The following is a 25,435-nucleotide window of genomic DNA, read 5'->3' as shown; positions in this document are numbered from 1 at the left end:
TGATGCAGTACTTGGTATAAGTTTATCAGTGTACCCTAATTGAAGGGGGTAAGGATCACAGGTTTTTTCCCAGCGCTCCACATCCTGTTTATCTCCTTTGAGGTTAACGATTTGATGAATCGTGGTTTGAGCTACAGAGTTCTCCATGTGATACCCCTATTATAGAGATTATTTGTTGGTTTGCTAGCGCCGAGGGCGATTCTCTAGGGAATCTTGGTTTTAGTCCAATATGCTACCTACTGTTTACCATTTGTAGTTTTGGTATCTTTTTGGTTACCACAACCTTACTGCCCCATGTTCAAATAACCACACAGGCATCATATCCCACTGTAGCAGATAATATTTGATAGTTGCCAGACATCAATGTGAATACAATTAATATATTTTTTCATGTACATTCATTGCAGGTCTATCCACTGCTAGAACTATTTGTGATAGAAAAGTGGTTTGTTTGTGTTTGCAGCGTTAGAAAGCGCACTTTGAACTTGAACACTTCAATACAAAACAAAAAGGCAGATTAAATGGTGACGCAGTAGTTTCTTAATATTATGGTAGCTAAATCTCATTTCATTGCTAGCACACATACTGTAAATAAATCGCCAGAATTCAAAGTTGTACGCAGTTGTAAATTCCTGCTGGTTAATGTTTAGAGCAAGGACACCTAAACTTAAGGGGGACCAGTGGAGACGGCCGTTATGTGGGCGAGCTGCTGCCTCTCCTGGGATGATGAGTAGTGTCCCCCTGTAAAGATCTGATCTGCCAGATCAAATCCAGGTCTGAAATATTGTAAGTGTGAGCAGTTAACTGCTATGCTCAAAGCATGGGGGCCTTTTGTTAGCTATTCATTCAGCTTGACCAACTTATGTAGCCAAATTGGCAACAGATTGGTGATCTCCCAAAAAAGAACTGAAGTTCCTCATGTGATGCTCACACAGCTCTTTTATAGGAAGGTATTTCAACAACTGCTGTAGTGGAAAAAAGTTACCCAATCCCTGACTGATAAAATGTTATATTTGCTTTTATTTATTTTTTTCACATAAAAATCTGCAGCAACATATACAGTATTTGTTAACCAGTTTGTTTAAAATGGACTGTAGAGAGCAATCTTTACCAAGCAGTCAAAGGGGCAGATTCAATTGGCCGCCATGTTCCACACTTTATAACAGTTTATATGGTAAAAAGTAACACTTACTTTTGCTCACATCTCTATGGGGCGCAAACAAAAGTTAGCGTTACTTTCACTAAAAAATTCACTGTGTAGATTCTCGCGGCTGTTCCGAGACACTACACTACGAATTTTGTGCTAATTGAATCTGCGCCAAATGTTAATAAAAATTCCTGCTGTTTCCTATATGACAAAGGGACCTTTCTAGGTGACATAAAAGCATATTGCAGAGTTTAGAAAATGTTGCCACTTTATTGCTTGCTGAGAATCCAGAGATTGATGCAAACTCTGACCTATATGAATTTTTGTTTCCAAATTTTTGCAATAGTTTTTGGAATATGTAGTAGGTCTAATTAAACTAAGAAATGTATTGTGGCAAAAACAGAACTGTCTATAAAGTTTATCCCAATTTGTAGATGGTCATAAAGATTTTTTTGTATGGTTGTACTTCATAATAAAAGATATGTTCCTGTTAACAAAAAAAAAAACACTTTAAGGCAATTTTAGCAGCTGCAACGTGACCTCTTAGATAGCAAATATTATACCTTCTTAAAAGGTGAACATTTTAGCTTAGCTTTCCAAGTTAGTATAGGATTAGTGTGATCTCAGTGAATTATATGTTCAATTACAGGGCATGAGGTTTCCCATGATGGGCAAAGATTTTAATGTCCATTATCATGGATGTCTCCTGAGAGTCGATGAGAGCTACTGGGGCGTTTAAGTAATTGTTTAGGAAGATTTGATGAGCATAGGATACATAAATAATTACCACACAAGCCTTGCTTGTTTTCCTAAATATATCATATATATCATGCATTGAGCCCACAGCAAGTGGGCCTGTGTGCTTTAAATGCCAGGGCTGATTTTTAGTCCCAGTCCGGCCCTGAGTGTACCCCAAGCTTATTATAGGCCTGACCTCGGACCATGTGTCTAATCTGCTGCCTGCAGAATCTGGTGGTTTATGGACGGAAACCATTCTATGAGAATCCCAGTCTAATTAGCTTAATGTATTAGTTGCCATTCCCCCTTTCAGTAAATCTGGCAGTGGGGCCCCTGCAGGCGTCTCCGGTGTCCATAATCTCTACGCCAAAGTACTCTGAGAAATTTGAATATGTCTGGGGCTCTATTTTAACAATATCTATTTTGCTGGACTTTTCCTTTAAGAGTATTATCCTCCTTTATTTACAAAGTGCCAGGATATCATGCAGTGTTGTACATTGAGGCCAGAGGCGGAACTAGCGAGCTGTGGGCCCCAGTGTGGGGAGAAGGGGACCAGGGCCCCCAACCCTCTGCATCTGCCATGCAGCAGGCCCCATTATCTCCATGGGCCCCAGCTCCTGCCGCACCAATGGTAGTTCCGCCACTGATTGAGGCAATCTTGATTTAGGGCAGCACGGTGACTAAGTGGTTAGCACTTCTGCCTCACAGCACTGGGGTCATGAGTTCAACTCCCGACCATGCCGGGAATTGAACTGTCTGGAGTTTGTATGTTCTCCCCGTGTTTGTGTGGGTTTCCTCCGGGTGCTCCGATTTCCTCCCACACTCCAGAAATCTTAAGACTGTGAGCTCCGGACAACTATGAGTCATCACAACCATGACTTTCAGATCCTGACAACCTTCACCATTTTTCTCAACTGAACCTCCTTCCTCTTCTGGTTCTAGAGCAGACGTTCACTCTTGTACTCCATGGGCAAAGTTATGGTCAAGCGCCAGCTGAGAGAAGCTGTGTTCCTGGTATTTTTCTTTGGCACCGTGTTCGCTGCTGGGCACAGAGCCAGGATACTCGTTTCCCAAGTGTTTGCAGAAGCTGTGGCTCCAAGGCGGCCGCAGAGGAGGAACAGAGATAGCAGCAGCAATGACACTTCAACTCTCTGCACCCAGCAGCTGAACTGAGCTCATATTCCAGCAGATCTTCTAAACATCCCCATCCTTGATGTAATGACTCTTTGGGACTACCACGTAATTTCCCACTGCCTTCACAAATTGTTACCGGTTTTGTATTTATGAGAAGATGGTTATGTGAGAGGTAGGGCACATACATTATAAAATTGCAGCCACATGTCACAAGATGGCTTCAGTCTAGCCAACTAGATAGACACCTTACCAACTGTCCCTACTTTCCAACAGAAATAACATGTTTTAGCTGTTTTGTTCCTGGAATTTTCAATTTTGATAAGACAGGCAATATAATTCCTAATATTCAGTATATATAATGCAACCACCTCTTCTTATTCTCTGTTGTTTCTAAGTTAATATTTATTTAAGAGTAGTACTTAACATGATAAAACGTTATAACCAAGTTTAGTAAAGATATCAAGATGAAGAGGAGAAGAAATTACTATAGGATATATACCAAAACCTGTGTATTACAGAAATAAGTATACATGGGTTTAAACAGCCTGCTCAGAATGTTATCTGCTCCAATTATTGGCTGGCCATTAACATTGTTATAAAATTGCTTAGGTGTGTTGAGCTTCACTATCCTATAAGTGTGAACGGAGCAGAGAGATATGAGAAAGTGCAGAACCCGTAGTCTGACTGACTTGCAGTCTCATAGATATGTTATGTTCAGAGGTGTGGCCAGTGATGTCACTGGAGGATAAACAGAGGAGGATAAATGACTTTCAGCTTTTTGACCCACGCCATCAGATTTTTGGCTACACGTCTAGTTCAAATTACGTTTTTATAAAGGCTGCCTAGGAGAGTTAAATTAGAACTTAACAAAGCACCTTACTTTAATGCTTCTATATTTGGGCAGCACAGTGGCTTAGTGGTTAGCACTTCTACCTCGCAGCACTGGGGTCATGAGTTTGATTCCCAGCCTGTGTGGAGTTGATATGTTCTCCCCATATGTGCGTGGGTTTCCCTCTGGGTGCTCCGGTTTCCTCCCACACTCCAAAAACATACTTGTAGGTTAATTAGCTGTTATTAAATTGATCCTAGTCTCTCGGTCTGTGTGTTTATGTTAGGGAATAAAACTAAGCTCCAATGGGGCAGGGACTGATGTGAGTTCTCTGTAGAGCGCTACAGAGTTAGTGGCGCTATGTAAATAGCTGATGATGATGATACATTTTACCAGTGCTATCCTGATTCTTGGACCCTCAAAGAGGTGAACCTATTACAAAGCCACAGGAATGTGAAGATATTTGGGTATATCTGGGCATGGTTACAACTGGGGAGCGTGGATTGGGTGGGATATATTTTGTCCTAATTCGAGAAACCTTTTAAGTTCACCACTTTAATACGGCTGTGGAGAAGAGCACGGTGACCAAACGGAAACCTTATTCCCTCCCCCAGCCAACCCTACATCAATGTCACACTGCCCCGATATTTGGATGGGGCTGTGAAACAAAGTCCAAGAGAAAAATGGCTGCAGGGAGTACTGAAGTCCTGTTAAGGTAGCACAATCTCAATATTGCCATCAGCTGGAAGTTATAATTTAATGATGCAAATATTGTCACCATAATTAAATCAAATAATCAATGTATAATGAAATTACTTCCCACAATTGCCTACTTATTTAAGCAAGGAATAGGACGTGATGAAATAGTTTTTCTTGGAACTGATCTGAACAGAGATTGAGTGCAACTTCCCAAATCACGAAGGTAGCAAGTCAAGGACACAGCAGTTATTAGACTAACAGCCTGTGTGCCTTGAGCTGGCTGCAAGGTCTGTTATTTCCTAAAGCACTGAGTTCTAGGATTGTACGTAGGTATAAACTTCCTGCCCACACACACTCAGAACAGAATGTCTCATCAGTGTAAAAGGAGGACAACGTTATGGATGGGCTGTAATGTGTGCAATGTCTGCTTGTACACAAGACATTATGTAGAAAAATATATTTATGTAGAACATAGAACAAAACAAGTCATCACAATCGGCCATTATAAACAGATCCAGCCTGGTTTACATAACGGTGCGGTTTTGTTTTTTTCCTTGACAAAGTAATCCTTACCACTAATTATTGCTACTTGTTTTCATTGGGAAAAATATGAAGTACTGTACAAACTGGCATTTTTGGTGCATGAACTGGGTTTACTGTATGACCCCTTAAATGGCATGAAAATAGGCATCAACCATTCCTATAGCAAACATATTGTCAACTCTTATAAAATAAATTATGAACCATGAATGCTTATTTTTGATCTATTACCAGTTTAAATAGTGGTCATTCAGTACACGTGGGGCTCAAGTCTCCAGATTTCACACTTGGGGCTAGATTTACTAAGCTGCGGGTTTTAAAAAGTGGGGATGTTGCCTATGGCAACCAATCAGATTCTAGCTTTTATTTATTTAGTACCTTCTACAAAATGACAGCTAGAATCTGATTGGTTGCTATAGGCAACATTCCCACTTTTTCAAACCCACAGCTTATTAAATCTAGCCCTTTGTCAAGCTGCTTTCGCCATGCATCAAATGCAGCCGGACATTGGGCACATCATACACAGCAGTGTATAAAATGTCATTATTGTCATTTTGTGCTAATATATAATAGTCTTGCGGACAACTGACATGTAAAAAGACTTGCCTGTAATACAAATTTCTATCGGAAAAAAATAAAAGTGCTATTAAAACAAGATAGGGTTTGGGGAATGTATTAAAAAACTGTCCATATTTGGGAAACTAGCCTGTACATCAAAATATACAAGTAAATAATTTCTGCAGCTCAAACCTTTGATTATTATGGCATTATCCTGTTTGCGATGCAGTACATTTTAGGTAAAACATGAGTATAGGCCATTATGAACAAAATGCCCACTTTTTCGGCATGGGTTGTGAAATGATGCCTACATTGCCAAGCACCCTCGCTCACTAACCTTAACCACCTGCCTCTTTCTCCATCCTCTGCACCACCCAGCCACGCGCTTTACTGCCAGGACCTCCCCCTGACCCCGTGATTGGAATGTGGCTACTGGATTGTAGCCCCCTCGCTGCACCATCTCATACTACCTGTGCTTACCCCTTATGATCATGATTGACCGGCGCTGCTTCTTGTTAACAGCTTAAGGGATGCACTTTCTTGGAATCAAGGTGGAGCAATGACTGGGACAGTCTTTGTCAAACACTCATGGCCCACAAGTGCAATATAAATAGACACACAGGGGGAATTTAGGTAGCACTTGAAACATGGACCCACCTACCTGTCATTTCAGAGGTCTCATTCAGCACCTCACCTGCTCAAAATAACGGAACCCTCTAAGATCCCCCATTAAGAAATGACAGAGTTCCAAAGAACGCCACACACTGCTCAGATGAGGAAGGGCTGGAGAATTAATTTTTAAAACTGTGTGTTAAAAACTGTGATTAATCATTGAAATGAAATTAAAATAAACTGAAAGAAGGAGGGAAGCTGGGGATTTCAGACCAATTATGGCAAAGTTGAGAGTATATAATGAATCTGCAATTTATGGCCAGTATTCCATGCAGATTTAAAGGCTTTGTCAGACACTGTATATGTGTGCGTGTATTGTATAGAAAACAATGCTGGAAAAGAGGAACAGTTAGGATCCTGGAGTACACATTAGGTTAGGTGGCAGAAACACAGTGCTGCTTTTGGAGATCTGCCAGAGCAACAGGACTGTTCTGCATGTAATCAGTACAAGACTCCTTCCTTCTTAAACATCCACTTCAAATACAATACGCACATTGAGTTCTTTAAACTGGATACAAACTACTGCTCATGAACATGAAATAGATGTCTTCCTCTTCTCCAGAATAAAGAGTGCAGTGTTTTCAAGGCTGCCTCAATGAATATGTGCAGCTACTTAAAAACTTTTTTTTTTCTTCTCTTATACAATTGGAAACAAACACAGTAATAAAGCCGTACTGAGAAATACAGACAGATAGGCATGTAAGAAGGCCCTGCTCGCAAGCTTACAATCTATGGAACACTTGGAGTTTGATACATGCGCTTAAGTGCTATATATTGCATATTGGTCCAGCCAGAATGCAAAGGTAAAAAGTGCTTAGTGGGCGATATGATCAGTCACACAGCAGTGTTGGTCTGGGGTCAGAAGGTTGTTGTCTTGTGTGAACTGTGTTAGGGTTGGTAATAGGGTAAGAGGGTGGTTGAGGAACTCTATAAGCTTGCCTGAAGAGGTGGGTTTTCAGAGAACACTTGAAGGTTTGAAGACCAGAGGAAAGTCTTATTGTGTGATGGAGGGAATTCCATAGAATTGGGTGCAACCCGAAAAAAAGCCCTATGACCAGGAATGGGAGCAGGTAATGAGAGTGGATGAGAGACGCAGATCTTGTGCAGCATGGAAGTGTCTAGCTGGGAGATATTTTCAGACAAGCGAGGAGATGTATGTAAGAGCAGTTTAGTTGATGGTCTTGTATGTTAGTAGAAGAATTTTTTATTGGATTTCTTGAAAATCAGGCAACCAATGTAGACACTGACAGAGTGGCTCAGCAGAGGGAGAACAGTTTGCAAGGAAAATCAATCTAGCCGCTGCGTGCAAAATAGGGCGAGAGTCTGATTTGGGAAGACCAGTATGGAGGGAATTGCAATATAACCAATGTGGGAGATTTTTGCAGTGTCTTGTGTGAGATATGTGCATATTCTGGAAATGTTCTTTAAATGTATGCAACATGATTTAGATATAGAGTCAATGTGGGGAACACAGGATAGTTCTGAGTCAAGGATCACGCCTAGGCAGCGAGCTTGCAGAAATAGAAATGTCAGGTAAGTAATTTCTGTTGGTGGGTGGGAATATTATAGACTATAACATATCAGCAGACATTTTAAACAAGTCTTAAAATCACTGGTCTAAACTCATTCCTCCATCTTTCCCACCATAGCACTAACCTGAAGCCTTAATCTCGCAGCATAAATGGAGACATGCAGGTTAATAACGACCACCTGTAACCTACATATTGTGGAGGCAGTTATGTTGTGAGGTTAAACAAATATTCATAAAAAATGCAGACAATATCTAGGAACCAGTACCTCATGAACACTGGGTAAGCCTTATCTTAGCCATAAAGTTACTCTGTGATGTCAATAGTCCCTAACGAGTGGACTGGCTGCATTCTCATACAAATATGGCTACCATCACAGAACGTAGGCAGCAGATATTCTTACATTTCTGAGTAAATACAGCTCTTCTGACAAGCAAACAAATGTAAATGGATGCACTTCACTCTCTAATACTTCATATCAAAATGATTTGAGTCCCATTTTAACACTTTATGCCCTCACAGAACGTTTTCTTGTGTTTGCATTAACTCTGTTCTGAAGAAATGCTTTTCTCCTGTACATTGCAAAAGGCACAATCACAAATCACTCAAGATTGCTGTGTTAGATAACTTGGAAGAGCAGAGAGATATAGAAAGTTGTTCTTTTTATTTGAATCACACAAGAAATTTGTCAGAATTTCTACTTTTCTTTAAAAGTTTTCTCCACATCTGGAGGTGTGAATAAAATGCATACAGCTTACTTGCCAACTCTCCCGGAATGTCCGGGAGACTCCCACATTTTGGGTGAGTCTCACGGACTCCCGGGAGAGTATGGCAATCTCCCGAATCTGCCCACTTCCTAGTGAAGTTGGCAGAATTTGGTCCAAAATGCCGCGATTCTCCGGGTAAAATGATGTAAAATGACGCAAGTGGGTGAGAAAATTACACGATTTTGGCGCCCCGCCCCCCTCATGCCCACCTCCGCCGCAAGCCAACTTCAGAAAGTTGGTAAGTATGTCACACAGTGTGCCAGTCATGAACACACAGCAGAAGCAGACATTTTGTGAGCCTATTGATTCACTAGTAACATCATTGATGGCATGTTACTATACACCCCCACAGGAATTGGGTACATTATCTGTGGATCACTCAAATGTGTCACAGGTTTCCAGTTGGGGAAGTTGTGAATTGTCGTCATTCAACCCACAAAATGATGAGAAGGTTGTAGCGTGTACAATATTTCATGACTTAACAAGCATAAAAATGACAAATGTTTTAAGTGGAATTAATGTACAGATTGCTTCTACAAAAAAAAAAAAATACTATCAGGAAAAATCTTTTTACATTATGACAGATTTATATGTTCAGTGCTGCATAGTATTACAGACTGCCAGAGAGCAGCAGAAAGCGGTCTGTCAGAATATGTCATGATGCAAAAGGCATCATCTACCTACTCCAGCCTCAGGGAACAACCAAGTGAGTATTGGCGTGGTCCCCCAATCTGTGCCACCATATGCCTTGCGTGCCCACTTAACAATTCAAATCTTATCGTCTTTTTGTAGCTTCTCCCAGAAGAAAGGTATGAGGAGAGCATAATGTTATTTGGTGCTGTCATTCACCCTTATTGTAATTCTGATTTCTATGCTTCACTTGATCCACATCCAAATCCCAATGACCAAGCAGTCTTCTGTGGAATACATCTACAAATAGAAATCTAGGTAAATTAAAGGTGGTAGCTGTCATGGCTAATAATATTGGATATCAGTTAAAGCCCTCAAGACTATCAAGTCTTCCTGTCTGGCAGATTATCTGATCATTGAGCCTTGAATTTTTGCAAAGATTTACAATATACTTTGAAATTAGAGTTAACAGTGTTAAATTATTTTATTGTTCTTGTTGCAAAAATGTTAGTCATCTGTTTTACTGCTGAGACAGTGCCACGCCCTATTCTGTACCATAGACGTCAGAGATAATGCAACGTTCAAACACTATCCCTGTAAACCAGTACTGTCTTATAAAGATAAGGGTCACACTCTCTCTCAAACTATTTTTATTTACAGAACACAATAGGACATTATCTTGCAATCATTCCTGCTGAGCAGGAATGTGTGGTTTAATGAAGGATCTAGACATTACATTTCAATGGCAACACTATCCACACTGTCTAACCATACATCTTTACTAATGACAAATTGTTAATTTCATACTGAACATTATACATTGCGAAGGAGTGTCCTTCTCTTGCTTTAAAAAGTTTAACTACAAAAAAACATTTAACAAGATAAGCATCTGAAGGTCCCTTTATCATCGGATGTAAAAAATCTTTTACAGCGTTTTAACACTAGTAAACGGGTATGGGAATGGAACCAATTGGTCCCATTGAACCCACTTGTAGTCTAGAAGTGTTTATTTGGATGCTGTCTGATCTATTTACTTGCAGTAAATGCGTTGTGGTCAATTTAAAAATACACCACTCACCGCCACCCACCCCCCCCACCTCCTGACACGCGTTGTGTCACTGGTGTTTTATTAAAACCAGCATAAAGCATCATTTGTTTGGAATTTGAAGAAAGTATCTTTTAATTAGAAGTATGACAATTTTTCACTACAAGCCCAATAAAACATATGGGTCATTATGCACAAATCTTGTCACTGTATATGCACATTTATTAATATAAATGAGACCAGATGTACCGCTTACCCCATGATTCATTCAAATAATGATGTTTCATTTAAAGTAGTCTTGTAACTCACACACATTGGGAACAGCATCTCACTGATGCCTGCCCTGGCCATATTTACATAAGAAAAAGCCTTGTGTAAACAATCACAAATGATACTGTAACCACAGAGTGACCTATTCACAGAGGATGGAATCTGACAACTGCCCTCTCTCTTATAATAAGCATACGTTTGAATATTTTTCAACTTCACTTCTTGCGTACATTCAAAACCCATGCAACCTAGAATGTTCAGAAGTAACATCTTTTAGAATGTTCAGGACAATAACACACAAGAAACACACACAATAGTGGTGTAAATTATGTACGGCGTTAAGCCAGGGTTCTTGTTGTTTTAAATCACAGAAGTTGCACAATGTTATCGTGCCGGCTGCTAGCATTCTTACAATGCTTTGAATGCTTTCCAGATACAGCGGCCAGTTATGCAATTATATGTTTTAAACCTTCTGATTGAAAAAAATAAAAAAAAGACTGAAAACAAGAAAATTTATATAGAACATAAATGCAGACTAGTCTATTAACAGAACAATAGCTGCTCCAGTATGTAATGTAAAGTTTGTAATAGAATTGCAACAGATACAATTAAATAAAATGTCACTTTGTACTTAGCTCAATAAGGATTCTACTTAGAGTAAAATGTAAACACTGCTTAGGACACTGATTGGCTGGTGCAGCTACGAAGAGGGGAGAGCATGCTGTGGCGTAGATGACAACATGAGCTTGGGTGTTAACTGCCCTCTGCGCCACTGAATTCTCCTCTTTAAGGATTTATACCTACTGGCATTAAATTACACGTGTTTATTACCATTTCTTATCTCTCGTGCAACGTATGTAAACTGGTCTCGCAATGAACTACATTGTTTCCAGTGTCAGCATACCCACTCGCATTTCAGGGGGTGGAGGGGGGCGTTAGATTATTTTAGAATGCTTCATGGTCCATTCAATGCACTTAATGCACTGAGGTCAATGGAGTGACCTTCAGTGACCCTCAACTTGCAACCAAATAGGCTAATTAACAATCGCATGTCAAAAGTGTTTGTACTTGACATGTCTTTTCACTTACGTTTTTTGCACCCAAATAAACGCTAGCGTGTACCCAGCCTAAATTGCTCCTAAGCACCCTCACTATCTGCATCTAATGCTGGTTAAGGCGTGCAGCCTTTTTAAGACTCTTAGGGACATATTCAATTGTTGGCAGAAACGGCAAAAATCTTGCGTCATTACGGTAATAGTGCGCGTAAATACCGTTATTACGGTAGTTTTCTCGCTGGATCTCAGCTCGCAGCTCCCTGAGCCGCGAGCTGAAATCCGGCTTACTATTACCGTAATGACGGTAATAGTTTTAACGCCGCGGGGATTCGGAACAATTGATTATGCCCTCTAACGTTTTACTGACATATTTCAGAATTCTATGCATTTCCATTTTTGTGTTTGTTTTTTTTTTTACTTTAATGCAGCACATACGAATCAAGTAAGTCACAAGTAGTTTAGTGTTAACAGTTACACTTGTTTTTTATTTTTTACTGGGAAACACAAAAATATAAGAGGTCAGGACCCTAGGAAGTAGTCAAATATTTTATGGCTTTTCTACTCTAGTTCTGCACTTTCAGTTACCCACTCCCCTGAGTTATCTATTCACTATGTCCCATACTGCAAGACATTTAATAGGTCTTTATGTTGCCACAATACTCTGGTTTTTCAGGAAATGTCACAAGCTCCCCCGCGTTAAAGAAAACAAAAGCTTCTAGCTGACTGGAGAAACCTAAGGGCAATGATCAAGAACCACCATTAAAACCCCTTAACCCTGCTGTCAGAATCGCTCAGGGCTACGGCTATGTAGAGCTTGTTTTTGTAATGAAGCTCGGAGCCAATCAGAGCGGACAGCTAAAGCCCGTGAGGATTTTGTGTGTATACCAGGTCACGTGTGTACACAGTACGTTTAGCACTGCCAGGAGCTGTGCTTCAGTCTCTGTCAGCACTCTTATTGTAAGCTGTATTATTCTATGCCCTCCGTGCTTAAGGATCTGAAACCTTTGTGTTCTCATGTCCAACGTACAAAATGTTCCCGAGGTATCAGCTGCAAGTGTCAGGCTCCTAGCAGGGAAGGTCAGGTGAGTCTGTACTGTCAGATGGTGATGATCTACAAATGCTTTATAGAACAGGTTTGGAAGATCTGTGGCATGTTCAGTTATATCACTGGGCATTAGCAGAATATTCAGAAATGATTGTACAGTGATGTTGCTAATTTCACTGCATTGCTACCTACTGTGCCATGATATAGACCAGACCAGTTATGTGTGTGCACCAAATTCCCTTCTGTCTAGAGCACCGGCTCCATGATACATTTTGGAAAGGAAATCCTGTGTTGTCTGCAGAACTCTATAATCCCCTATATAGAGCTGGCTCTTTGAATATACAGCAGCTGTAATACAGCAGTCAATTTCAGCCTTGTATTGTGTGAACACAGCTAAACAACATTATATAATAGTATTATAATTAGATGTGCTCTTACTTGTATAGAAAAGCATGGTCCCGTCCTCGCTGTAAGAGTGGCTTAATCAATTTGCTTAGTTGCGAGTTATTATTGAGAGACCAGTGACTCTCAATGTGCGCTAACAACTGTTAACAAAAAAACATTTTGGGTCTTTCAAAAATGAAACCATAAAGATCTAATTCGTTAAGTGTTATTTAACTTTATTTAAGAACTTTACTAAACTCCGTTCTTTCCCAATAATAGTTCTTTTGTGTCGGACCCTCCCCTGGGACCCCACTAAAATACTGATACTGGGAACAGAGGTGACTGAGGGACATTTTTAGATAAAGTGGGACATTTAAATATGAATGTAGTTTTGTTTAAAGACGTTTACAGGTGTAATAAATTACTGTCACAGGCTGGTCCCTGCTGCCTTCTGTTAGGGGTAGACGCACAGGGATAAAATGACTCTCCTAATGAGACATGGAGCCACAGGCTTGTGCTGAGGCCTTTGCCCCACCGGACAGCCTGGACCCGTGTCTGTAAACAGATCTGGGGATTAAAGTCCTTTCTGCCACATTGTAATCATTCAAGCATTTCTAATCGCTAAAGGCTTTGGACAGATTGGATGCTTCAGTTGAAAAATACAGTGTTTGACTAGTTCGGCTGAATGTGTCCAGCTTAATTTAACCCTTTCAGCCAGGATGGCTTGCAGTACCGGCAAATATTTAGATCAGCCCCTCTAACCTCTGCAGAGTGCAGGAGTAAACATTTGGCAACACTACAATATATGAGGTCACCATAGTTCTGGGCCTCCAATAGATTGTGATGGTACCACCGTAGACAAGCTGTGAATTACAATTGCAATGACTTTGTCAGGGTGTCTGGCCTTGTCGGCCTCAGGTTAACATGCACAAAACTGCTGCTCTAAATGAACGCATGACTCATCAGCACATTTGTTCCTATTTATCAGAAAGCCATAGTAATATCAAACATATTACGTCATGTCAAATAGAAAACAACATGCATTAATGACATGATTTCCTCCTCTTATATAAATATAGGGGCTTAATGCTGGTAAGAGTCCTTAATAGCTCGAGCATCCAGAAAACGCATGCAACTGTAATTAAAGAAATCCATGGTTAAACAAAGGTTACTCTCTAAAGAGAGGATTCACCTATGCTCAACCAGGAAATGTGGGCACTTCTGGAACAGAACGAAACTAAGCAGCTAAGAAATAGCCAATTACACTTCATGTAGCGTTAGAAATGTACAGGGTTCCTTGACCCTACTTTACAATGCATAAACAAAGGTTCAGCAGCTACTGATTAATATCTTGCATTACTTAGCATCATGGGAGCCGTAGTTCTTTGGAATAAGCAGTACATTTCTTATTCAGCTCCCAAGTGCGCCCAGAGGAGGAAATCATTTTATGGGCTAAGCCAAGAATGCAGCCTATCAATTCACTAGGAACCAACGACACCGCTGAAGCATATTCTGAGGATTATCTTCAGTTCATAAAGTGTCCGTCAGTAGGCAACAGGTGTACTTTAAACTTTCAGCCTGTCAACTGAATCACTGAACCCCTTAAAGTATAATGTACATTACACATATTGCCTCCGCATGAGTAACGTTATACTCCACCTTACGCCTTTGCAGTTTGTGGAATGAACTGCGTGCACCTGCAAAGAGACAGACGATTGTTACATGGAATGTCGTGTAGAAGAGAAGAAGTACAGGTAGCCTCCAGGCACCACCATTTGAATGTATAAACACATATTTTGCATAGTCTGGAGACCAGAGCCCTGCTTTAGCTATCCAGAACACTGAAACAAAAACACTGACTTATTTAAAGAGTGACAATGTCCTTGTTGATCGTGTACTCTTTAGCAGAAGTAAACAGTCCAGCACAGGGATTGCTTCCCGTTCAGCTGATCTATGACTATTTCACCCAAAGACTGAAATGTTTGGTTAACAAAATAACGACAATACTATCTTGTGACATTTGCAAAAATAAATGTGTACGTCGATATATCCGGACATGGCAATGTAAGATAATTTACATTGTATATGTTAAAGCAGCAATCCTAAATTAAATACCTTTTAGACATGCACCCGATTTTTCTAAGCCACGACCATGGCACATGATACAGTGAGTCGTGTGACTGCCATGTGGCGGTAGTTGCCATGGTAGTAACACGACACTGGGGAAATGGTAGAATTATAAATCATTAATAGCAGACTGAAGAAACAAACAAAGGAAACTGGTAATTACCAAGATTCTTCTTTTAGCTCTGCTACAGTGATGTTAAAAAAAAAACACAAGTCATGTTTTTATGGGGTCACTGCTTTAACTAGCTTAACATGTATGTTTCCTTCCTACTGCAAAGTGTATTAGCCATTAATGTAACTAAAGACAAATTCTACTTACTTGTTCAATACCTCAATTCTTTCTGTCTTTATAGTCTATCACATTATGAGAATATATGCAGTCATTGCTTTGAAATCTAAGCCATGGACATATTACCATCAGGCCAACTCAGTGGCTGTAGTTATGCTCAGGAGATGGTGAGCTGCCTACAGGGTAGATATTGGCAGTGAAATATGTCGACCTATCGACCTAGTGTTTTTGTCCTGGACTTTTCTCATTGTCGCTTGCAAGCAGAGCCCTCTTACCTGTCTGTCTGTATTACCCAGTATTGTTTTATTAATGTTTGTTCCCAATTTTAAAGCACTACAGAATTTTCTGGCGCTATATAAATAAATGTTGATGATTCTCACGTTTCCATATGTTCCCCTCCGCTCTACATTCACTGTGTTTAGGACAAATGTAAGTTGTCTTATAGTTTGTTACATGTTAAAGTGTCATGTGGTCCTGCATTGTCCTCTGGTAGAGGTTCTTACACCCTCTGGTGCACATGCCAATGACTATCCAATATGCCATTTATAAGTGGTTTTATCTCTTCTGCTATGATGCTCTGCTTCTGGGTCAGAGATGCTACTATCTTTGTTTGTGGGGCCAAAAAATAACGCTAACCTTTTCCCAGGGTCCTAACACCCCATATCACACCTACAGATGCCGGCAGTGGCTCCTTGATTTCTCCTTTATCAAGTTTCCTGTATAAATTTCAGGCTTATGTCAAACATATGCGGTTCAAAAACTTAACTTACATATTTGTAACCATTTCCACTGCAGTAGTTTTACGTAAGGCAGCAGCTTGCATTAGAATTATGCGCAGTCGTCTTTTAGATCGGTTGCTGTATGGTCATAATTTCACTATGAGCAGAGAATGGTACTTGGGATAACTCTGCTGTATATTCTGCCAGCAGGAAATGGGTGAAAACAGCCCTGAGAGCATCAGGCACCTGTGTGTCTGTCTCCCACTCTAATCTCATCACCGCGTATCACTCTAAACCATTCTCTACTCCTGTAAACAGTCAGTAGGGAGTGGCTAAGCCAGCCTGCCAAGTGAAGCTGAAACTTTCTGAGCAGAGTACAGACTGGAAAGCAAGTGCAATCCGTGTGTACATTTATTTATTTTTTAACCACCACCATGCAGCAGTCAGGTCTGTATTGCTCGGAAACAGAGAGGGAGAAACAATTCTCAGGAAATGTGTTCACTTCCTTCCTATACGATACTTAGCGACTTCACTGCAAAACCTTTCTAGCACAAGGAATGTCCAGTGAAAGGTAGGAGCTCATTAATAACTGTTTATTGATATTTATTTTGAAATCATTCACTGTTTTAAGGAATGTGGCTACCCAGGCGTTCCAGTGTCTTGTCAAGACTCCTCTGTGGCAGCACATTGGTTAATCATTGCTATAGAGTTGTTCAGGGATTGTGTTCAGTTGCGGTTGGAAAGATATTCACCTGATCATGTAACAAATTCATTTTCATACCAGATTGTCTGTAAAACATTATTTTGTCTTTTGTCTCAACGGGATTGGTGGATGTGTCATGTAAGGACACTTTCAAACCGAGTGATGGTTTGGCTTGTGGAGTATGTATAGAAAGACATTAATCATTCGTATGCAAGTCATTGTTTTTGGAACCATCTTAAAATTGAGTAGTCCTTTATGAAAATCCTCCTTATTCGAGCACACTTTTATATTCTCTATTGTGTGGTGGTTCAAATGCATTTTAATGACATTATGTTAAACTGAGCTGGGCTTCGTAACTCCTCTTACATATTTCATTAAGGAACAAGACTTAGAAATGGGTTAGCTACGTTTGCTGATAGATGGGTCAGCAGTAAGATAACAGTTGACTACATGCCCACTGGTCCTAACGTGCCCTCTGTTGCTATGCCCTTATAGTAGCTAAAATACTGTTTAGGCTGTTAAATGTATTTATGCTTTATATCCCCAAGCGTTCCTGATGGCTCCTACATTACTTTTCCTGCCAGTAATAAGAAGTATGGTCCCAAAAGTGATGGAACTTCAACAAATGCGTGGGGATACTACAGCTGCATTATACGAAATGTGAGGCTTATGGTCACAAGTAAACACTGTGACTGGGAGAGAGAAACCTATAGCATGGTGGTCACTGGTGACATAATCAGTATAGGACACAATTATATTGCTCTCATATGTCCTACTTTTCTCAGGACCCTTTTCTCCTACTGGAAATCTTGGGACTCAATTCATATTTATGGGAGCTCTACACTAGTGGTATAATTAAAATGGAGACACGGCTGCAACAATCGATGAAGGAAAATGTGTGTTACACTCAATGTGAGGGCATGCATAGTATAAACAACTCGGGGGAGATTAGTTCCATAAAATGTCATATTATCCCACTATTTTTTGTTAAATATTAATTCTGCTACTAAAAATTAAATATATTTATTATCTCCCCATGTTTAAAAAATGCTTTATTTTGACGTAGTTTTATGTTGTAATGGATGTATAATGCAATATATGCAGATAAACTAGTTTTGGAATATCTGGTGCTCTAGGGGATAAATGGACATTTCTACCACTACCTTTCAATTACCTTGCAACTAAATGTTCCTTCATACTTACCTGTATAACATTTCAGTCTATAACATGTAAACTGAAGCAATGGTATTTGGGTCATCGCGGCTACAGCCGCGTTGTTGTACGGCACCAGACTCCTCGTTCTTCAGAGAGATCGCATGGCACAGGTTTCCAAGCACACATCAATTATTTAACTTTCTTGATGCATAATTTAATCTCACAATATCTCTAATCTGCTTGTAAAGCAGTTTATCAATAAAATACAAAGGGTTTCACAACAAAGGGGAATTTTCCATGTGTGTACAACATGATTATTAGTGATGCAAGTATTGTTTAGTGATTTAGTCCCTGACAGACAGACGTGCCTACTACACGCCTAGGCAGTCTATGTTCTGGGACATGCAGTTCCATAATGGATTACTGATCTCTGCTGTAAAACACTTATTAGTGATACGGCCGGAACTATATTATATTACTTAGGGATGGGGACCCGCTACAATTTATATATGCAGTTTATATCGTCCTAACATATACATTATGAACGTGGCTCTCAATGTCAGTAAAAATGACAAGCTTATGTTTTAGTTTGACCCTTTTTACTATTATTCCTGTTTTAAGAACTGTTATTTTTAGGTTTTCTCTATGGCTTCTAACTAACTGAACCAGTTCCCTTTCCAATACATAAGCCTATAAAACTCAGCAGAAAAATATTCTCCTTTACAGTGTTTGTTGAACTGATTTCCTGTGTAATTATCATTAATGACCACTAACGATGAATCATCTTCACCAGCAGACATATTTGCACAATTAAACCTGCCAGCCTTATGTAAAGGGACAGGAAAAGGCTGTGATAGGGTGATGCTGGGGTAGAACCTTGTTTTGATATCACACAGGATGAGATTCAAGTATTCATGATTACCATCGCACACATAAGACAGTTCTTAACCAGTTGTCATTCTTTCTGCCCCACAGATCAGCTGGTGACCAGCTAAAAAGCCGCTGACTGGTATCACTATGTGGAGTTGCGAAGATTTTAATTACACTGACAACAGCCAAGACCAGCGTTTGTGCCATGATTTTCACCTCGTACTCTTTGTCTTCTCCATCCTCTACCTCATCATTTGTTTTCCAACCGGTCTCTGCTACAATGTACAGCTTGTGCTGGTTAATCTGTATAACAAGGCGACCATGACTATGCCTGATGTCTATTTTGTGAACATTGCGATCGCTGGACTTATCATTAACGCGGTGGCCCCGGTGTACCTTCTAGGACCGGAGTACACCAAGTGGTCACTATGGAGCTTTGGAAACGAAGTTTACATCACTTTGCTCATTCTCTTTAACGTGTCGTCGCTGGTGATCATGTACTCCACGACTTTGCTCAGTTTGGACTATTACATAGAGTGTGCTCTGCCAAGGACATACATGTCAAGTGTCTACAACACAAAGCATGTGTGTGGGTTTATCTGGGGTGGAGCAGTGCTGACCAGCTTCTCGTCTCTCCTCTTCTATATCTGCAACCACGTCTCCACCAAAATCATCGAGTGCTCCAAGATGCAGAACAGGGAGGCAGCAGACGCCATCATGGTGCTTATTGGCTACGTGGTTCCAGTTTTCGCTGTACTGTACGCTTTGATTCTCATCCTGCAGATGCGGAAAGAAGCGACACCCCTGGATCAGGACACCGGAAGGCTGGACCCATCAGTGCACCGCCTTTTAATCGCAACTGTTTGCACGCAGTTTATTTTATGGACGCCCTATTATGCTACCCTGATGGTAAACACTTTTACAGACGTTCATGTGAAGTCCACCGACCACAAGTTCATGAGGACATTTCACTTCGTGGAGGGCTTGTCTAGCTTCTTGGCCTTCTCGAGCAGCTTTGTCATACCTCTATTGCACAGACACATTAACAAAAACTTTCACAGCAAATTACAGAGGTTACTTAAAAAACTGCACTGTGGAAACCAGGGCTGTGCACATGAGCACACCGTGGTTCAGCAGGTGATGACTTAAAAGCTGCAGATGGAATTACGGTAAAGTGGTTCGCCATCGATAGGACCTTGTCCTCCGGAGAGGATAAAGGGTGGCTGCTATCGGTTTAGGTATGAGCCTTAGCATGACCACACAGCAAATATCATACTGCATGTCACGTGATAATCTATAATCATAATTAGTTATGAAGACTGGTATCTGCTGACATGTTTGAAATTTGCGCTGACCCTCTTTAGTGGAGTGGTTCCAGAGCTGGAAATGTATCATAAATGGTGCCCAGGAAGATAAGCTGAAATTGTACCTTGAATGGTGCCGCTCAGCTGTGGTTCTACCTTACTATAATATAAAATGACCTAAGGCTATGAGCAGAATTTAACTATAGCCCCCGAAATCCATCCACAGATCTGTGATGTGGCACCTTGATTGCTATTAATTCATCTACTCCACCAAGACATTTATTTGCAAAATTATTAAAGGCAAAGACAGAAGAACACACAGAACCTTGAAGTTAACTGTTCTATACATAAATAAATACAAAGCACTTTGATACTATAGAAAAGTATTATATTGTTATTGCTCATTAACACAGTGTGAAGTGAATTTCTCTTTCTAATATATGCAACAAGCTCTCTACAGTTTGACTACTAAGTGAACAAATTAACTAGGTGTAATGTTTGAAAAGCTCTATGTAGCTGTTGTACAAGTAATAATATGGAACTTTTCTGATATTTTTACTTGACAAGTATCTATAATAAATAAGGTTCATGAAGGACAAGGCATGGCTGAGAATTGTAATGTCGTTCATATCCAGGGATAATGAGGTTTGGAACTCAATTGTATCCCTATGACTTGTCAAGGTCTGTTATGTCTACATTTCACCTATATAAACAGGCACACACTTTACACTTCATTTCCTAGCCCAGATGTTGCTAAATAATCTTATGGGCCAAAGCCATATGTTTATTCTATAGTCTTGCTAGTTATAAATCTGAAAATTGCTTGTGGATAATAACGCCTTCAGGGCAGCTAGAACATGTGATAAAGGACCACAACACATAAGATTTTTAAAAGGCTGCTACCAACATCTACACATATGCATGTAGAATATTATAAATTATGTTGTCATCATGGGGGAAGCATTGTTTTCTACACACACCACATTTCATGTGTGATATTGAAGGCAGTTACTCGGAGTTTAAATCCGCTGATTACAATTGATTGAAATAGTTTTGCACTTCTATGTTCTAAATACCCCGAAAATTCAATATGTAACATTTGCAGAAATCTGTGGGTGAAAAAAAAGGTGCTATAACCCAAATCAACTATTAGGTCATGGCATTTATAAAAAAAAATAAAACCGGTGAGTGGGCAACTGTACAAAGAAGGTACTGTACCCCTCAGCAACCAGACGCCTGTTTTCATATTCTGAACTGTATTAGAAAAATCTGGTTGCTATGGTTTACAGAACCTTAATGTTTAGCCAGTTCACCGATTTTTCTTAATGTCCATCTTATGAGATGTTGTGATCCTGAGTGTGGTATGAACATGTTTGATGTATACTTGTGAGTGCTACACTATTCATTGTTAAATTTGGAGTTTACATGTAGTAACCTTTAAGTTGTGGATTTAGAATTAAGTTTCAATTATTAATATTGACAGTCTAATTAGAGAAGTTGGAGAGGATCCCCCAGAATTGCAAGACCAACCTTATAGAAGCAGCTTTCTGTGTCATATTTAGTAACAGAACGTTCTACCACCCGAAACCATACACAATCCATTGTTACATACTGTATTGTATATTCAGTTGTAAAGGACTGGATCACTCCTAGGAACTAGACAGCCATGAAAGCTAAAGGATATGTACATTAACAAGGTGTATAAAAAACCTCTGCCGCTATGTCTCTGCGGACTGTTCCAGAGACACATAACAGCCCCCGCGCCAAACTGAATTCCGCCCCATAATTGCTGCATACACCGTGTTACTCAATAAGGTTCTATCGGATTTTCCCTCACCTTGGCGTTTGTGTCTTATAAAGGTGCTCACTGCGCCAATCCTTAATAATCCCCTTAGAGAATATCTTCAGGATATCTGTGCACAATAGAAGCCCTTTATGACAAATATGGGCTTATTTAACAACTTGGTGCAATGAGGTATTGTAACCCATTGCAACATATCAGTTTACTGGATTCAGCCTGTTGAAAACAAACATCTGATTGGTTGCTGTGGGTTACAGCACATCACTGCTCTTTGTTCCATGTGGTTTAATAATCCCCATAGTGTAGATATCCTGCTGGTAAATAGATATGTACACTACCTCAAGGCAGTCACGTTCAACATTTAGCATACAAACATTAACATTATCTATTAAGCAAACTTGCCTACTCTCCCGGAATTCCCGGGAGGCTCCCGAATTTCGGGAAGTCCGGAAGAGTAGGCAAACCTCCCAGATTCGCCGAAATTCACAGAACTGAATGGCGGGGCTTAATCGTGTCATTAAGCCCCACCCCCCGCTATCCAATGCCGTGAATTTCGGGATTTTATAGTGGGGGCGGGGCTATGGTGACGCAATGACATCATCACGCCCCCTCCTACCCCCCTATCACATGAGCCCCCCCCCCAACTCCCCTCCCCCGGGTGAGCAGGGGCGCACGGAGAATTGCAGCTCCGTTTAGGCAGTGCTGTCCTATACAGCAGCCGCGGCGCTGTCCAAGAAGCGTCCGTGGCGGTGCTGTATACACTACAGCACCGCCGCGGACGCTTCTTTGACAGCGCCGCGGCTGCTGTATAAGACAGTGCCGCTATAGTGGCCATTTAGTTAGCGCAGGGGGGGGGGTTTCTGGAGACTCAGAAACCCCCCTGCGTGCGCCACTGGTGAGAAGTTTTTAAGCAACAAAGCATTGTGTGTACAATAACTTCTTCATAAAGCTCGCCTGAAAATGTATTGTTAAAAAAATACAATGTATATATGTCAAAAAGTAAAAAAACAAAAATCACCAACAAAATTATTCAATGAAAAGGCATTATTACTTTTGTTATTGATATTATTACTATTAACAGACATATATTTTTTTAAGATTTTGTTTCACTACATGAAGGATTTATTCAGCTATAGGCACTTGATGATTCAGTATAATATGCTGTTTTGTTTTTTTTGGGGGGGAGGAGGGGGTTTAATGCCTTATCTGCCAGAGAAGGATGAACAGTGTATAATCATAGCATCGATATGGCAGTGACAGGTTTAAATGAATAAAAATACAAACACCTACTGATGTATAAACCATGCATAGAATCCTTTGTATATTGTTAAATTATTTTCTGAGTCTTCGGAGTTTTTGTGGGAAAGCTGAAAGGGGTGACTGGAGTGTTGTATGTGTCCCAATGAATATTGTATCAATGTTGTAGAGAAAGAAGTCTTTGCATGTTGTTGCCATATGCTGCAATACGAGTGAAAACAGTGTTATATCCTTTCCAACATGATGTATTATGATGTCAACACAATTAAACTAGTTATTGCTGTGCATTTGTGGTTTTGGCATTGATTGTGTACCAGCGATTGCTCTCTGGGTTAAAAAAGATCAAGACACAGAAACACCAGAGCTCCTAACTAAATCACATATAGATGTCAGAGGACCAGGAAAGCTTTAAGAAATTCTGTTTCTAGTTTTCCTTTTGGTATTTTAAACCGTCTGCCATGAAATCCCAAACAACATGTGGCAAGCGCACTGCACCCCAGACATATACATTTTTAATGTGCACTTTCCTTAGAAACATAGAAAAAGATCAACACCAATTGTACTGCCACCTATACAGTGAGTATTTATAATTATGCAGAAACTGAACATTTCTCAGTAGTGAGTGATGAGAAAATAAAGCGTAGCTTAGATCAGTGATGGGAATCCTGAAACATTTTAGGGGCCCTCTAACCTTCAAAACTGCCTCATATTACCCTTGGTCTAATTAATAAGTTAAAGCAATAAACTTCATCAAAGAAACAGACGTCTATCTGTAATAACATGTCAGGAGGTGTTGTATAAAGTGTTTTGGCGCTACTGATCACAGGTGAAACATGCATGAATTATTGCATATTGATAGTAATTCACCCAAACAAACAATCCAAATCCTACATCAGCCAACCAGTAGGAGTTGTCTCACCGTATTACGTGACACAGAAATAGAGGTGCTCCGGATACCTTGAGGTGTTAACTCTTCTCCTTATTCAGACATATTTCACAATGGACAGCTTTGAAAAAGAATGTTGTTGACTCACAAGTGGGAGGGGCCTATTTATTTCGAACATTTAGACTGACAAATGGTTCAGACAAACTCCTCATCTGACATCATCTTGTTTTTTACATAAAGGGATCACAATACAATAAATGTAATAGTTACATTTTGAGTAAAACTATTGAAATTAATATTGAATTTTTTTTTATTAATGAAGAATTTGCAGTGAGGGGCCACATATTGAACTACTAATCATCACTGCAACTGCAGTCCTACCACTGTATGCCTTACACTACAAATTACATTATTACTGGGGTCACACAGCCTAACAAGCAAACTCACTGTCATGCATGGACAAATAAGACTTAATGGACATTACTGACGGTCAGAAGGCCCGCAGGTAACCCTCTTAACCTCATCGCTGGGAAAGTCTGGTAAGATTGGGAACTAGTTTTGTCTATGGATTGATCTGTCAATAGTTCACGATCGGTTGTTTGTGAATTAGATCCTAATGAAGAAAAATGTAGAACTTGACAGATTACAGTAAAACCTTGCAGAGCTATCATTACAGTGACAAGACTGGGATATGAAGTCTGGAATGCTTGTGACTAAGGGTATTTCGGATAAGTGTTTTTTTTAATAATTTCCAGCACCATGCCTAAATCGTAGTAACTTACATTTACAGCAAAAATCCCGATCCATGTTATTCCTGACACTTTCTGGATTGTCCCTTCCATATTGCATTGTTTAGTAGAGCTCCTCCGAGTGTCATTATTTACAGTTTATCAGAACCTTCTAGATAACAGGACTCTGGATAACAGATCCCATAACCTGCATCTATTTGTGCCTATTTTGTCAATACAGATTTGAACGTAAATACAGCTAAAAAAGTTATGTGTGAAGTGACTTTGATGCTGTTGCTTTATAGCTTATACTGCTGTGGATTTAGGGGAATTATAAAAAAAAAACACCTGTCGCCTGTACATTGTAAAGACCGCAATTCTGTCTGGTTTCCAGTGAATTCATAGACTACATTTTCAACATTGACCTGGCTGCCCCCATTGTGATGGTTACACTTCACGTTTGTCACAACACTGGCACGAAAATCTTTCTTTAAAAATATTGACACATAGATTAGAGAATGCAAAGTGTTCTGTGTACAGGCACTATCCTTACA

The 25,435-nt window shown here is 40.0% G+C and overlaps 2 protein-coding genes across 7 annotated transcripts in view; one reads left to right on the top strand and one right to left on the bottom strand.

The window, feature by feature from the left end:
- The window catches only part of GPR146 (G protein-coupled receptor 146), a 36,797-nt gene extending 15,983 nt beyond the window's left edge, over positions 1-20,814 (top strand). The window contains exons 1-2 of one of the 3 annotated variants that reach the window (XM_075179613.1): positions 12,545-12,695; positions 19,011-20,814. In XM_075179613.1, the coding sequence (XP_075035714.1) occupies positions 19,053-20,054 (1,002 nt within the window). In that variant the 5' untranslated portion in view covers positions 12,545-12,695; positions 19,011-19,052 and the 3' untranslated portion in view covers positions 20,055-20,814. Of the gene's footprint in view, positions 1-12,544; positions 12,696-16,541; positions 16,749-19,010 lie in introns of those variants that run through there. The other 2 variants (XM_075179612.1, XM_075179611.1) reach the window with 2 other exon arrangements.
- CHLSN (cholesin) overlaps positions 1-25,435 on the bottom strand; it is a 172,839-nt gene that overhangs the window by 48,469 nt on the left and 98,935 nt on the right. The window lies entirely within an intron of this gene.

Source organism: Mixophyes fleayi, chromosome 7 (genome assembly GCF_038048845.1).
Source record: "Mixophyes fleayi isolate aMixFle1 chromosome 7, aMixFle1.hap1, whole genome shotgun sequence".
Classification (NCBI taxonomy): domain Eukaryota; kingdom Metazoa; phylum Chordata; class Amphibia; order Anura; family Limnodynastidae; genus Mixophyes; species Mixophyes fleayi.
This window is presented reverse-complemented; position numbering and strand designations above follow the sequence as displayed.